Here is a 15,704-nt window from a genome sequence, read left to right on the forward strand (position 1 = left end):
TAACATGGATAAGGTGGTAACTTATGTCCGGGTATCTCCAACATCATCTGCCAACCTTCACTTCACACTCTACTCTGTTACAGAAGTGCTTCTACTTCCACATATGTATCACACCTATGTGCTTTTATTCACATGTCCTTCCCAACCATCTTCTTCTAGCTAACCCATACTGTTGACTTGAACTAGGCAACCTCCCTTCTTAGAGGCTTTCCTTGGAAGTCTCAAGTTGGAAGAAGTGCCCTTCTCTGATCTCCCAAAGAATCCAACGCATACCTCTATGCTACACTGAAATTTTGTTTAAATCCATCACTAGTTTTAAGTTCCTGGTAGGTGGGGACTAGGTCATCCATTTTCGTAACTCCAGCATCTAGAATATAGTAAACATTCACTTCTTTTTTAAATTGAACTGAAGGTTCCTCTTAGTAATAAAGCTGAAGTGAGGTGAAGTGCTGACTCAAGCAATATTGAAAATTTCTGTTAACAAGTTGGGTCAGAAAACAAGTCATCAAACATCAACATCAAGAATATTGTTTAAATCGTCCTTCTAAAATATTTCATACAATACCACACTAATATTTAAGATAGAACAGAGACAAGAATCCTTAAGTCATCATGCCAAAAGGTGTATTAAGACTTACTTCAGTTTGCAGAGCCAGGTCCACTTGGTGGTGGTAAGAATCTAAAAGTTCGTCAACAGGGTATCTGAAATAAAGAACAGTTACTGTGGCTGAAGGATACTATATACAGAAATGATTGTTTTATTCACCAAAATAATGGTATTCACATCCAAAAGCAAAGTTTGAAAACCTGGAATTAATGCTTTAGATGCCACACCTTGTCATGATCTCCTTATAAGGTTTTTCTATTTGATGCAGATGTTTGTTTAAATCCACCGGTGTTTTATCATCTTCTGCCTAAAAAAACACATATACACATATGTTTACCAAAAAATAAAATCCGTTCTTTGGGTTTGTTTTTTGGTTTTTTTTTAGTTTTTATTCATTTATTTTTTTTAAATTTTATTTTATTTATTTATTTTTTTGAATTTTTTTTTTTTTTTTAACGTTTATTTATTTTTGAGACCGAGAGAGACAGAGCATGAACGGGGGAGGGGCAGAGAGAGAGGGAGACACAGAACCAGAAGCAGACTCCAGGCTCTGAGCCATCAGCCCAGAGCCTGACACGGGGCTCGAACTCACGGACCGTGAGATGGTGACCTGAGCTGAAGTCGGATGCTTAACCGACTGAGCCACCCAGGCGCCCCTATTCATTTATTTTTGAGAGAGAAAGAGAGAGTGTACAAGCAGAAGAGGGACAGAGAGAGATTGGGGGTCAGAGGATCTGAATGAAGGGAGCTCTGTGTGGACAGCAGACAGTCCAATGTGGAGCTCAAACTAACAAACCGTGAGATCATGACCTGAGCTGAAGGCAGACACTTAACCTACTGAGCCACCCAGGTGCTCCTCTTTGGGCTTTCTATTACCAAATTAAACATGGTTAAGTGTATGACAAATTCTTGAAACTGCAGTGATTTTTCAGAACAGGTTAAAATATTTTCAGAATTAAATACTATTTATAACCAATCAGGGAAACAAGTACATCAATATTCTGAAAAATCTGTTTTATAAATAAAAAAACATAAATGCTTTTTAGTCTAGTTTTTGATCTATAGGCAGCTCCCAAAGTAAAAACTACTTCTATTCTACACAGAAAGAATAGAGAGGTTTAAAACAAAACAAAACACTTTTAAAGATATCTGACAGCCAAATGAAGGTGGGGTAGGATCAGATGGGGAAGAGATCATCTGAATTTCTGCATTATTTTTTCTAATGATAATCAAATTTCCCCCCAACTTACCCCCAATAAATAAGGTACTGGTCTCTTCTACCATAAGTCTTTACTATGCAAATATTCTCAAGAATATTATTCCTTAAGAAACTGAAAAGAGAAGTTACTAATGATTGCTAAAATGTACTGAATTTTGTGAAACATTTCACTTGGTTGAAAAATATCAAACACAGGAGAAAAACCTAAGAAAATAAACAAAAAGTAGAAATGACTGCTATTTTTCTATCCAAAGTTCTACCAAATGAAGAGTAATTCTCTTTAAAGATTAAAATTCATCAAATGTTTTTGCCTTAACTTCAAAAGAAAGTACTGCATTTTAAAAAGAGAAGCAGTTTTCATTTGGTGAAAAATAATGTATTTTTCTTCCTTCAAACCACATTTAGTATTCAAAATCTTTCCTCCTTCCTCATTTCCCTTTGACCCTAATGTTTTCATTCTTGTGTAAAATCATTACAAGTCAACTTTTATTTCCTCCACTTTGATTTTCAAATATGCCTCCAGCTTGGAGTAGTAGGCTACCTAAGACTCCATGATTGAAAAGCTACCCCAATTTGTTGAAAACCCTTGTTGTGGATAAAATCAGTTCATCATTCCAATCCATTCACCAGTCCAACCCAGAAATCTTGGAGAATGTACAAATTGCAAATTGGCTAATTAGCAAATTACTCAGAGTCAACCAAATTCAATTCAGTTATAAGGTACATACTTACTGTTCGGGCCAGATTTTGGCACATTGCACTGAAGGTCAAAAGTTGTAGTTTAATCTCTGCGTCCCATTTCCGGCAGTTCTGAATATGTTCATGACTTCCAAGGCAATGATTACTATTAAAATAGATTAATTATTCATCAATGTTATTCTCAAACTAGAAATTACAGAGGTGAGAGTAAAATATAACTTGTATCTGCATCAGAAATTGAAGAGAATGGTAAAATGTAGAGATAGTTTTTTAACCAAGTGTGAGCATTTAAATAAAAGAATAATTCTACATGGACAGAGTCACAATAAAGAAGAAAGATGAAGGTAAAAAAAGAAAATAAGAGAAATAGGAACAGGGCATTTTTAGTAGCTGAAAGTAATTAAATCTGTAAAATAACTAAACTGTATATGCTAAATTACCTGGTTCAGAAAAAGATTCATACAATGACTATTTCAAGGCAACTAAAAGGAAGTCACAGCTGACCACTGTGTGAAAAGTAATGGCCCATGCTACATAAGGAAAAAATACGTGACTATTGACTCTTTCCAGAAAGTAAAAAAAACTATTAAATTCACTTATCAATGAATTAGCTTTTTTCCCCATTTAAGACTATAAGTTTAAGGGCAATACCATGTCTTAATTGTCTCTGAAATCCCTCCACGGTCTTAGATACATACACATCTTAAAACAAAGTATATCTCAATATAAGTTCATGGATCCAATCAATTCAGCAGGACCCAACATATTTTTGGACTACAAATTTAACTTGAAATTTTTCAATTTTAACCCCTTAAAAATGAAATTTCCAAAGATGTTGTTCAGTAGTTAAGTAAATAAACTTACTTTTGTAGCACTTCCTCTTGACCACAAACTTTCAGAACGTAGCTGCCAATATCTACTTGATTCAAGTCATCATGTACCCAGCAAAGGGCTTGCATTATAATGATTTCTACAGTAGAACTCACTGTAAAAGAGGCATCATTTTCATTTTGCTCGTTTAACTCTATACACTCATTCAGAATGTATTTATCATCTAAGAGAGCACTATACAATAGAAATATAATGTAGGTCACATATAGAATTTAAAATTTTCTACTAGCCACGTTGAAAAAAGTAAAAAGAAACAGGTGAAGCTAATTCCAACATGTTTTATTTAACCTAATAAATCCAAAATATCATTTCAACATAAAACCAGTATTTAAAAATTACTAAGACATCTTATTTCTTTTCAAATTGGTTCTTTGAAATTCACCGTGTATTTTATACTTCTAGCATATCTCACTCTATATTAGCCATATTTCAAGTGCTCAATAGCCACATGGGGCTAGGGGTTACTGTATTTGATTAGGGCAGATCTAAAACTAAGAAAGCCACCTCCCTATTACAGACTCCTCCAAAAAGGATGACATTTAGCAGTATCTAGCAAACAATGATTTAAATCAAATCATAAGAAAAAAAAAAATCACCATTTTAAATGTTTGATATTTGCTGGTAAATTTTCTAATGTAAAATAAAAATACAGCAAGTAGGAAGTATTCTTCAATTATCATTCTTGACAAGAGCTATTTACTAAGATTATAACACATTAAAAAATTAAAGTAACCTTTTAAAGTAACCTATTTCTGGGCATCTGGGTGGCTCAGTTGGTTATGTGTCTGACTCTTGATTTCAGCTAGTCATGATCTCACAGTTTATGAGATCAAGACCCGCATCAAGCTCTGTACTTTCAGCTTGGGTTTCTCTCCTCCCCGCCCCCCCCTTCCTCCCCGGCTCTCCCTAAATAAATAAACATAAAAAAAATAATAAAGTAACCTATTTCTATACTTAGATCTCTTATGTTCAATTTAGAAGACAGTTATTAAATTCAAACTTCACGAAAATCAACAGCTTGGCAGAAAAAGCCATAAAATATCTAATAATATCTACATTTCTGAACAGTCAAATGTACAGTAACATTTATTAGTTGGACACACCTCTACTATAATATGGTTAAGTTTCTTAACAGAGATGTATATTATAAATGTGCACATTTACAAAGAACCAAACTACAGGCATTTCAGACATTTTCTCAAAGTGTAATCATATCTTGAGACATCAAGTCAAAATGTGATACAAATTAAAACATTTGCTATCAATGCTTATTATTCAATCAAGGGGCTTACTGACCTTTTTTCCTTCAATTTTCATATTAATTCTTACAGCATATGGATTTAAACAATTCCCCAAACCAAAATTTAAAGTATGTTTTATAAGAATAACTCTTCCTTTAGAAACTAAAAGAATGATTATCATAGTTGGCTAACATTTTTGTTTCAGATTTCTATTTTTTCAAAGGGGCTTGAAAAGTACAAAGCTACAAAGAAAAGTATCCAAATATTGGACATATTCATAATCATAACCATTATAGAAAAAAAATGGCATCATTTGTAAGTCAAAGTGCTACAGAAATATAGGACCTTATTCTACCATTGGAATTCCATTAAAGCAATATACATCATGAGAAGCAGTAAATTATGACAGAAAAGTTCCTACAGACTTTAGGATACATTTCTAGAAAGGATATCCACATCAAATCTGGAAGAGAGAGTTAGAACCAAAGGAGAATTATCTTCTCCTTAGAGGAGCTTAACAAGATAACTGGAATTTCAATTTCACTGACAGCTCTTTATAAACAAGTATTCTTCTTGCCATAAAATGGAAAAAAAAAAAAGAACTGGACTATAATTAGCCTTTCAATCTCATGCTTTGGGACCTTGGCCACCAGCCACCAATTAACCAAAGTTACTCAGCATTTTTCAGAGAAATATGCAGTACTAGAAGTAATAAAGGTAAACTGTTTTCCCACTAGTCTTAACCAGAAAACTATGCAAACGTATGCCAATTTTTTGAAAACGATAACTAATGAATATTAACTATTTTACCACACACACACACACACACAAAATTCTTTTAAAGTGTATCTAATGATAACAAGGTCAAGAATAATTCAAACTAACATTTTAAACATTTTCTGCCTAATCAAAGCTAAACAAGATAGCTGGGGAACTACAAACGTACCATCACATGTAAAAGTAACTGGTAGTTGAAATCCTTCAATTTCAATGGAGACCTTCACGCTAGCATTTTCTCCACATATGTTTCTTTGTACTGTAACTGGACTTAACAAATAGCCTGGATTTGTGCAGTGATTGGTATATGGAAAGTTGGTCTTCAATCTGTTCACAAGAAAGAAGAAATCAAATTACTTTTTTTAAAGCTGCATTTGAGAGCCCTAAACACAAGTTTTCATGCTTACAGCCATTCAATTCAGTGTCTTTGTCCAGTTCCAGAGCAGCTCATGAGAACTGTAATGAATGGACCCCAGTCAAACTCCAAATACTAGCATTTGCCTTTTAGATAAAAGGAATCCAAGAAAAGAGATTAAGTACTGTCAGGACATCTTTGGTAACATTAATCAACATTAACCAAGCACACACTGGATACATGCCATTTTCTGCTTCAGTTTTTTTTTTTAATACAGTATAATTACACAAAATGGTTCATTTTTAATGAATCCACTGAGAATATAGGCAATGTAGCCCTCAACCACAATTGCTACAGAGATAAAAAGTTTGTTTTTCTTTTAAAAATCTTTTTTGGGGCACCTGGGTGGTTCAGTCAGTTAAGCGTCCAACTCTTTTTTGTTTGTTTTTCATAAAGAGACAGAGACAGAGCGCAAGCAGTGAAGGACAGAGAGAGTCGGAGACAGAGAATCTGAAGCAGGCTCCAGACTGAGCTGTTGGCACAGAGCCCAAAGCGGGGCTTGAACTCACAAGCCGTGAGATCATGACCTGAGCCAAAGTTGGATGCTCAACAGACTGATCCACCAGACACCCTTAAGTGTCCAACTCTTGATTTCAGCTCAGGTCATGATTTCATAGTTCATGAAATCAGCCCTGTGTAGGGCTCCGCACTGACAGCATGGAGCCCACTTGGGATTCTCTCTCTCTCCCTCTCTCTGCCCCTCTCCTGCTCATGCTCTCTTTCTCAAAATAAATGAATAAACTTAAAAAATTTAAAAACTGTTTTAAGGCCTTTTTCCTATATATTTTGGTTGTTAGACAACAATAAAAAAAAAAACATAATTGGTTGTTACAGTGCTATGAGGCCTTTATTCCCTCAAAATGATTTCTAGAACTTAGCATTTGGAATGGCAAGAATTGCCTGTGAAGGTATTCACAGTAACAACATAGCTTAAGTTGAAATAAATTCACGATTATAGTGTATATGGTTTTTCTCCACACAGCACCTCTGTTATCAGAAGACAAAGGAGAATTTGATGCCTTTTTAAAATCTGTAGCCTTCCTTTAACTGACTTTTTTCTGGAGGTTAGAAGACAAGATCCAATTGTATTGTCTGCTTTTCATAGGATTACAAATGGAATGAATGCTGAAGGTGTATTTATTTCTGTAGCGATTAAAATAATCAAGTCATAGAAATAGAATAAAATGGCTTGAGATGACAAAAAGAAAAGGGTCAGGGGAGGCAGCAAGTATATCTGCGCAGCCTCTAGAGCCAGACAACCTGAGTTTAAATCCTGATTGTAACTACTAACTAGGTGTGTGACCATAGGCAAGTTACTGAATATCCTTGTTGCTTCCAGCTTCCAATTCTACAAAATGAGGATACTACCACTACTAACTTCATAGGATTATTGTGAGAATTATGTAACTTAAGTTTATAAAACACTCAAAGCAGTGCCTAGTAACAGAGGTGCTATAAGCATCTTGTCAGATAAATAAGTGAATTAAAAAATCTGTGTTCTGCACTATGGCCCTCAGTGCCAGAAAAGATCCAAAATTAGAAAGAAATGTAATTTAAAAAAAGCAATATAAGCAATAAACTTAAATTGATATTGGAAATGCACCTTTAGATGTCAGCACAGTATCTTTAGATGTGTGCTTGTTGCCAAGCTTACCTATCTGCAATACAATGTGAAGACCTTCATAGGACCTTGTCTAAGATTCTTGTTTCTCATTTACTAGGTATTCTCGTTTTCTACAGTATAAAATAGATGCTCTCAGCAAATCATGTAATTAACTAATACATGAAATATTAGAGAATTTTGTCTATATCCAAGCAAGACTTCAATTTTCAGAAATCCTTAAGCATGATGAAAGGACAATCAGAAATTCTAATAATAGCTCAGAAAACAAGAATTTATTAGACAAAATAATGAGAAAAGTTGCATTCAATGAACTTGACTTGGTAGGGGGAACCCTTCATTTCCTTTCCTTAAAATGAGTCTTTTGGATACACGTACACCAATGTTTACAGTAGCATTATCTACAGTAGCAAAATTATGGAAACAGCCCAACTGTCCATGGATTGATGAATGGATAAAGAGGTGTATTCCATACAATGGAATATTACTCAGCCATAAAAAAGAATGGAATCTTGCCATTTGCAACGACATGGATGGAGCTAGAAAGTATTATGCTAAGCAAAGTAAGTCAGAGAAAGACAAATACCATATAAGTCCACTCATATGGAATTTAAGAAACAAAACAAATGAGCAAAAGGGGAAAAAAGAGACAGAGAGGCAAACCACAAAAAAGACTCTTAACTACAGAGAACAATTTGATGGTTACCAGAGGGAGGTGGGTGGATCTGTGTGTTAAATAGGTGATGCTGAGGGGCACCTGGGTGGCTCAGTCAGTTAAGCGTCTGACTTCGGCTCAGGTCATGATCTCACAGTTCGTGCGTTCAAGCCCTGCGTCGGGCTACGTGCTAACAGCTCAGAGCCTGGAGCCTGCTTCAGATTCTGTGCCTCCCTCTCTCTCTGCCCCTCCCCCACTCACGCTCTATCTCTCTCTCTCAAAAATAAATAAATGTGAAAACATTTTAAAAAAAAATAGGTGATGCTGACTCAGCAAATAAAGAGGACACTTGTGATGAGCACCAGCTGATGTATGGAAGTGCTGAATCACTATACTGTAAACCTGAAACTAGTATTACACTGTATGTTAACTGGAATTTAAACAAAAACTTAAAAAAAAAAAAAGAGTCCACGGGGCACCTGGGTGGCTCAGTTGGTTGAGCGTCTGACTTCAGCTCAGGTCATGATCTCATAGTCCATGAGTTCGAGCCCCGTGTCGGGCTCTGTGCTGACAGCTCAGAGCCTGGAGCCTGTTTCAGATTCTGTGTCACCCTCTCTCTGCCCCTTCCCCACTCATGCTCTGTCTCTCTTTGTCTCTCAAAATTGAATAAGTATTTATAAATAAATAAATAAATAAATAAATACACACACATACATACATACATACATACATACATAAAAGAGTCCTTTTTTTACACAGCAATGTGAATGTACAGTAAAGCCTTGATTTGCAAGCATAATTCATTCTGGTAATATGTTTGTAATCCAAAGCACTGTATATCAAAGTGAATTTCAAGAACCACTGGCTCAGTTGTGATCATGTGACATTTGGCGTCATCTACTACTCGTACTGCAAGACATCACTCATTTTTCAAGTTAAAAATCTATTAGAAATATTTGCTTGCCTTGTGGAATACTTGCGGAACAAGTTACTTGCAATCCAAGGTTTCACTGTACAGAACATCACACATTTGTACATGTAAAACTGGTTAAAATAGTAAATTTCATTTTACGTATGTTTCATCACAAGAAAAAAACTTTTTAATGAGTTCTATCTCTGGTTGACAGTATGGAAAATAGTCCAGAGAAAAAAACAGTAATTCTTTTTTTTAATAATGTTTGTTTATTTTTGAGACAGAAAGAGACAGAGCATGAGCAGGGGAGGGGCAAAGAGAGAGGGAGGGGCAAAGAGAGAGGGAGACGCAGAATCCGAAGCAGGCTCACAGAGCCCAACGTGGGGTTTGAACTTGTCAACCGGTTGCTAGATCATGATCTGAGCCGAAGTCAGACACTCAACCAACTGAGCCACCCAGGCGCCCCAACAGTAATTTTCTTTTTAATGTTTATTTATTTGTTTACAGAGAGAAAGAGAGAAGAAAGAGGGGAAGGACAGAGAGGGGAGAACAGAGAGGGTCCAAAGGGGGCTCTCTGCTGACAGCAACGAGCCCCGTGGGCTCGAACTCACAAACCATGAGATCCTGACGGGAGCCAAAGTCAGGTGCTTAACTGACTGAGTCACCCAGGCACCTCAGTAATTTTTTTTCTATAAAATTGACATTCTTCTATTCTTATGGTTTTGTTTGCTTTATCAAAATTGGGGGAAAACTAAGATGGTAATAGATTCCTTAAAGTTGGGGGGTTTTTTTTGTTCTGTTTGTGACTACACTTTTAAACATACAAAAGCAAATTAATAAATTTATAACTGCTGAATAAATTACTCAATATAATAGACCATGTAAGATATTTTTATGGACACTCTAAACCATATATTATAGCTTGATATTCTTGAGTAATTACCTATAACGATTATTTTTTTAAGCTCTGATTTTCCACTAATATTTCCACTTCCCTGTTACCATGAAAGAAATGTCTTCGTTTGCTGTTTAACGTGGCACTACAGTTCAGGAAATTTAGATGCTTTAGGGTTTATTTTCTTACTGTGTGCCCAATCAAGCTGATGTTAGGTACAGACAGAGCCAAATTGTGTAAACTCAGGCAGGAAGAGACAAAAATGAGGGTTTTAAAAGACAAAAATAAAAAATAGGGCTTTTAACTGAATAAACACTACTTTAAGGGCACCTGGATAGCTCAGTCAGTTAAGTGTCAGACTCTTGATTTTGGCTCAGGTCATGATCTCACAGTTCAGGAGTTTGAGCCCCAAGCTGGGCTCTGCTCTGACAGCACTGAGCCTACTGGAGATTCTCTCTCTCCCTCTCTCTCTGTCCCTCCCCTGCTTGCACTCTTTCTTAAAATAAGCAAACTTAAAAAAAAAAAAAAAAAAAAGGAATAGACACTACTTTATAGGAAAGGAAAATCAGCATTGTTTAGAATAAAATTATCTAAATGCAGAGGTAAAGTCCTCGAAAATACACAGGGAGTCCTTAGGATCGAGACACTACTGTAGGATATAAATACTAGATCTGAAATATATAGGGAAAAAAGGAACCAGCAGGCTACTTAGAATGACAAGTGTGAAGTGTAGCTTCTCATCCTATCATGCTAGGAAACCACAAATGAAGCGGAAAAACCTTTGGTATCTAAAATTCTCTAATAATTTTCTCTAGAACTATGTAACTAGCAGATACAGCAAGCTTTGTCAACTATGATAAGTGGGAAAAGGAAAGAAAACAGGAAATAAAAACCAGAAAAATGTAGTAGTAATAATAAAATGTGCTGAATCACAGCATTATAATACTTTAAAAGAGATTCTTTTTTTTTTTTTTTTAATGTTTGTTTATTTATTTTGAGAGAACACGCGAGCAGGGAAGGGGCAAAGAGAGGGAGAGAGACAATCCCAAGCAGACCCTGAGCTGCCAGTGCAGAGCCCCATGTGGGGCTTGATCTCATGAACCACTGAAATCATGAGCTGAGCTGAAACCAAGAGTTGGACACTTCACTGAGTGTGAAGTGTGAAGTGTGACTAAGCCACCCACATACCCCTGAAAGAGTGTTTTGGTTTTTTCTGGGGTTTTTTGTTTTGTTTTGTTTTTGTTTTTAGAGAGAGAGAGAGAGAAAGAGAGACAGAGTGTGAGCAGGTGAGGGGCAGAGAGAGAGGAAGACACAGATTCTGAAGCAGGCTCCAGGCTCTGAGCTGTCAGCATAGAGCCCAACACGGCGGGGCTTGAACTCACAAACCAAGAGATCATGACCTAAGCCAAAGTCAGACACTCAACCAATTGAGACACCAGGTCATGAGACCCAGGCGCCCCTAAAAAAGATTCTTGATATCACTAGTCCAACTCTCTGATTTCGCAGAAGAAAAAAAAAAGGCTTAGAATTGGCAATGTACCGGAGTCTGTTATACAAGTAATCTTAACTGTAAACAAGTATCATCTTGACAAATCTTTCACAGCTAAGTTAAAATGATTAAATGAATCATTTTAGATTTCAAAAAGTAAGGAGTTAGCTATCTAAGAGCATAAATACTTGTTTAAAAATTCCAGTGCAGTAATGACCATACTAAAAAAATTAAGAGCCATTAATTTCTTCAAGGGACATCCCCTGACCCCAACCTCCAAAGTCACAGGGAAAGAGAGGAGCTTAGAATAAGGCTTCAAAAACACGTCTGCTTCTGGGTGTCTGGGTGACTTAATCAGTTGAGCGTCTGACTTGATTTCAGCTCAGGTCATGATCTCACCGTTCATGAGCTTGAGCCCCACATTGGGTTCTGCGCTGGCAGTACACAGCCTGCATGGGATTCTCTCTCTCCCTCTCTGTCCCTCCCTCTCTCTGTCCCTTCCTTGCTTGCTTGCTCTCTCTCAAAATAAACAAACTTTGAGGGAAAAAAAGAAAAAGATAAAGAAAAGAAACACCTCTGCTTCTGGAGCAACTAGGTGGCTCAGTCAGGTGAGTGTCCACTGTTGACCCAGGGTCATAAGATTGAGCCCTATGTCAGGATCTGCGCTGACCAGGGAGCCTGTTTAAGATCACCTCTCTCTCCCTCTACCCCTCTTCTCCCCAACTCTTGTGCTCTCTCTTTCTCTAAAATAAACAGAAAACAAAAACACCTCTGCTTCTTACTTCTCTGAAATACTTGCTGTAATCACACACTTACTAATGGAAACGAAATTATAAAAAGAAGTCATTCTCTTTTTAGTTCATCTGGGGTTTCATATTACATAAGCCATTTGTCTGTGTGTGTGTGTGTGTGTACACATATGCGTGTGTATAAACAAAAATAATCATTTTAGCTGAGTAGCAGAGCCTGTGTAAATAACTCTAAGATTTAAATGGGGGAAAAAGTTAAATCTCAGCCTAATTTCTCAACCTGCAAAGTTTAAATGTAATTGTCACTCAAAACAATCTAACAGAAAGCATTACAGGGCTTGTTTAGGGAGAAAACTAAAGGAACTAGATAAACACATAACAGATTACTTCAAAATGATTATGGTAAAAGATTATTTCCAAATTATTAACCACACACACATATGGTATAATGACATGAAGGCATAGGCAATTTCTAATACATGTAATTTGCATACTAATGTATGCACCCAAATGTCCATTTTAAATACCTACTGAAAAAAAGGATTTTAAAAATCCAGTTAAGAGTAACCTTTGCAGGTAATAAAAGTGGCTATATTGATATTTTTCTTCTTTTTTTCCCCTAAAGTATTCTAAAGAAAAGAAATGCTGGTTAAAAGGTAACAAAGGTAGAATTTTAATAAAATATTACCAATGGTATAGAAAATCTAGTTAATAAGTCCCTTAAACATTAAAATGATGTATATACTCAAAAATGATCTGGGAACCCCAAACTTTGCTTTACTTAAACCAGACCACACTGGGGAAAATACTGAATTCATAGTAAATCCCTCCGTGGTGATCTACTTTCCCTTCTTCTGATAACAGATCTCAACCCCTCGGCCAGAATGTTTGTTGTTCCACTCTCTCTTTCCATGAGATTTTTCTATCTGGTGCTGGCTAACAGGACTCCCTTTCCTCTCTGATATCAAGACCATTAGAATATGAAGGTGAAGCTATCAGTGGCTATATTCCCCTGCCTTCAAAACTCCATCTGCAGTAGAAGAAAATGAAGCCAACATACATGGAGGAAGGGCAGCAAGAAGGATAGGATGAAAATGGAAAGGAGAGTCCAAAGGGCGGGGGTTATCAATTAAAGTGTGTGAATTCCTAGATCTTGCTGTCATTGAGTTCTGCCACATCCTTCCTCTTTCTGCTATATGGGTTTGCAAATCAATACATAACCTTTCTCTTTTTTTTAAGTTTATTTATTTTGAGAGACAGAGAGAGTGAGCGGGGGAGGGGCAGAGAGAGAGGGAGAGAGAGAATCTCAAGCAGGCTCCCACACTGCCAGTGCAGAGCCTGATGCAGGGCTCAATCGTGAGATCATGACCTCAACCGACACCAAGAGTAGGATGCTCAACAAACTAAGACACCCAGAGGCCCCAATACATAACCTTTCTTGATTTAAGCTAGTTTAAGATGGGTTTCTAGCACTCACAACATAAGTTCTGACTAATACAGTGATATAACAGAAAGAAAATAAACTGAATCAGAGGCAAAGGAGACCTGACTCTGCTACTGTCTGAGTAAATTTTGGTAGGTAACTTCTCTGAGCCTGTTTCTTCATCTATAAGAACTATTGGCTATATTTAAGATTAAAAGCATATTTTAGAAATGCATTTTTCGGGGTGCCTGGGTAGCTCAGTTGGTTAAACGTCCAACTTCAGATCAGATTATGATCCCCTGGTTGGTGAGTTCGAGCCATCAGGTTCTGTGCTGACAGCTCAGAGCCTAGAGCCTGCTTCGGATTCTATGTCTCCCTCTCTTTTTGCCCCTCCCCTGCTCACGCACGCATGCGCACTCTCTCTAGATAAACATTTAAAAAATGCATTTTTCTAACCTTCAGGAAAATACGTGTTCCCCTAATCTTGACCGTTATAATAGCATCTCTTAAACAGGAAGGGCAGTATTCTGAATGCTAGAAAGTTTTCAGGTATTAAGTCTCCCTAAAAAATAAAAACAGGTATTTTCTGAGTGTACCAAAGCTTATATATGTTTAAGCCATATTTTCACTGGTTGATAGAATCAGAAGTCCTCCATCTGAACTCATTTTTTCTTCTAAATACTTACAAACCTAAGAGGTAAGGATATAGGTTCAACCGTAGTTGGTGTTAATGTGCCAATTAGTGGTCTTGAAATTTCAGCCACAGGGAGAAAATAATTAAAATTTTTTAAAATTTTAGAATGATTAGTATTAAGCTTGTTTTCAAGTTAACTTTTTAAAAGCAAGTATTTAATTTTAAAAAAATCTTTAATTTATAAAGAAAAATTCCTTACTTTGTAATGGATTGACAAAAAGCAGCTACTTCTTCATTCTGTACTTCAATTTCTTGTAGAAGAGAACTTCCAGTTGACAAACTAGTGGTCCCACTTGGGTCTTTCTGTAATCAAAAAAATGTTTTTATTTCAAAAGTAAAAGATCCCCAGATGTTAAGTAGCACCACAGCATAAACACATTTTTACAAAAGTGTGTACAAAGACATGGAGGGAAATATAAATCGTATCAGTAACAAAGTTTTTAAATTATAGATTTCTGTCTTTGTAAAAGTAATACCAGCTAAGCCTTGAAGTTCACTGGTCTTACTTGCTCCAAAGTAGAAATAGGCTGTACTTTGTAATGGTCAGTAAGAATAGAATGCTAAAGATATTTCCAATCAAAATCTTCCTGACATAAAAGCTTCAGCAAGACTAAATGATTTAAAGGACTACCCTCTGTTTTAAAAAAGTGAAGAGATCAAACCCATTTGGGACTCCTCTAGTTACCAGGAATTCTATATATTCAACTGTGGCCCCAAATTCCAAGAAAGCAGCTAGTTCTTTATGTAAGAGAACGACTTTTAGGAGTTAGCGAGCATCTTCCATGTTAGTAAATTTATGCAAACATCATGATAGCCCTTCAAAAGGTAAGTTTGTCTGACCTAACTTTGTGTGCAATATTTTAATGAGATAAATTCACCACCCAAGCACAGCCAAACAGCATTTCCTTTAAAATTAAGTTAATTGAAATAGCCAAATTATGGAAAGAGCCTAAATGTCCATCAACTGATGAATGGATAAAGAAATTGTGGTTTATATACACAATGGAATACTACGTGGCAATGAGAAAAAATGAAATATGGCCTTTTGTAGCAACATGGATGGAACTGGAGAGTGTGATGCTAAGTGAAATAAGCCATACAGAGAAAGACAGATACCATATGGTTTCACTCTTATGTGGATCCTGAGAAACATAACAGAAACCCATGGGGGAGGGGAAGGAAAGAAAAGAAAAAAAAAAAAAAAAGAGGTTAGAGTGGGAGAGAGCCAAAGCATAAGAGACTGTTAAAAACTGAGAACAAACTGAGGGTTGATGGGGGGTGGGAGGGAGGGCAGGGTGGGAGGGAGGGCAGGGTGGGTGATGGGTATTGAGGAGGGCACCTTTTGAGATGAGCACTGGGTGTTGTATGGAAACCAATTTGACAGTAAATTTCATATATTAAAAGATAAAAAATAAA

General features: G+C 36.4%; 1 protein-coding gene across 1 annotated transcript in view; it reads right to left on the bottom strand.

Moving 5' to 3' along the window:
- PIK3C2A (phosphatidylinositol-4-phosphate 3-kinase catalytic subunit type 2 alpha) overlaps positions 1-15,704 on the bottom strand; it is a 116,095-nt gene that overhangs the window by 48,535 nt on the left and 51,856 nt on the right. Inside the window, exons 3-8 of the mRNA XM_007083252.3 lie at positions 14,488-14,591; positions 5,604-5,761; positions 3,390-3,510; positions 2,559-2,670; positions 835-914; positions 639-702 (exon numbers count right to left, since the gene is read on the bottom strand). Of these exons, the coding sequence (XP_007083314.1) occupies positions 639-702; positions 835-914; positions 2,559-2,670; positions 3,390-3,510; positions 5,604-5,761; positions 14,488-14,591 (639 nt within the window). The remainder of the gene's footprint in view (positions 1-638; positions 703-834; positions 915-2,558; positions 2,671-3,389; positions 3,511-5,603; positions 5,762-14,487; positions 14,592-15,704) is intronic.

This window comes from Panthera tigris, chromosome D1, assembly GCF_018350195.1.
Source record: "Panthera tigris isolate Pti1 chromosome D1, P.tigris_Pti1_mat1.1, whole genome shotgun sequence".
Taxonomy (NCBI): Eukaryota; Metazoa; Chordata; class Mammalia; order Carnivora; family Felidae; genus Panthera; species Panthera tigris.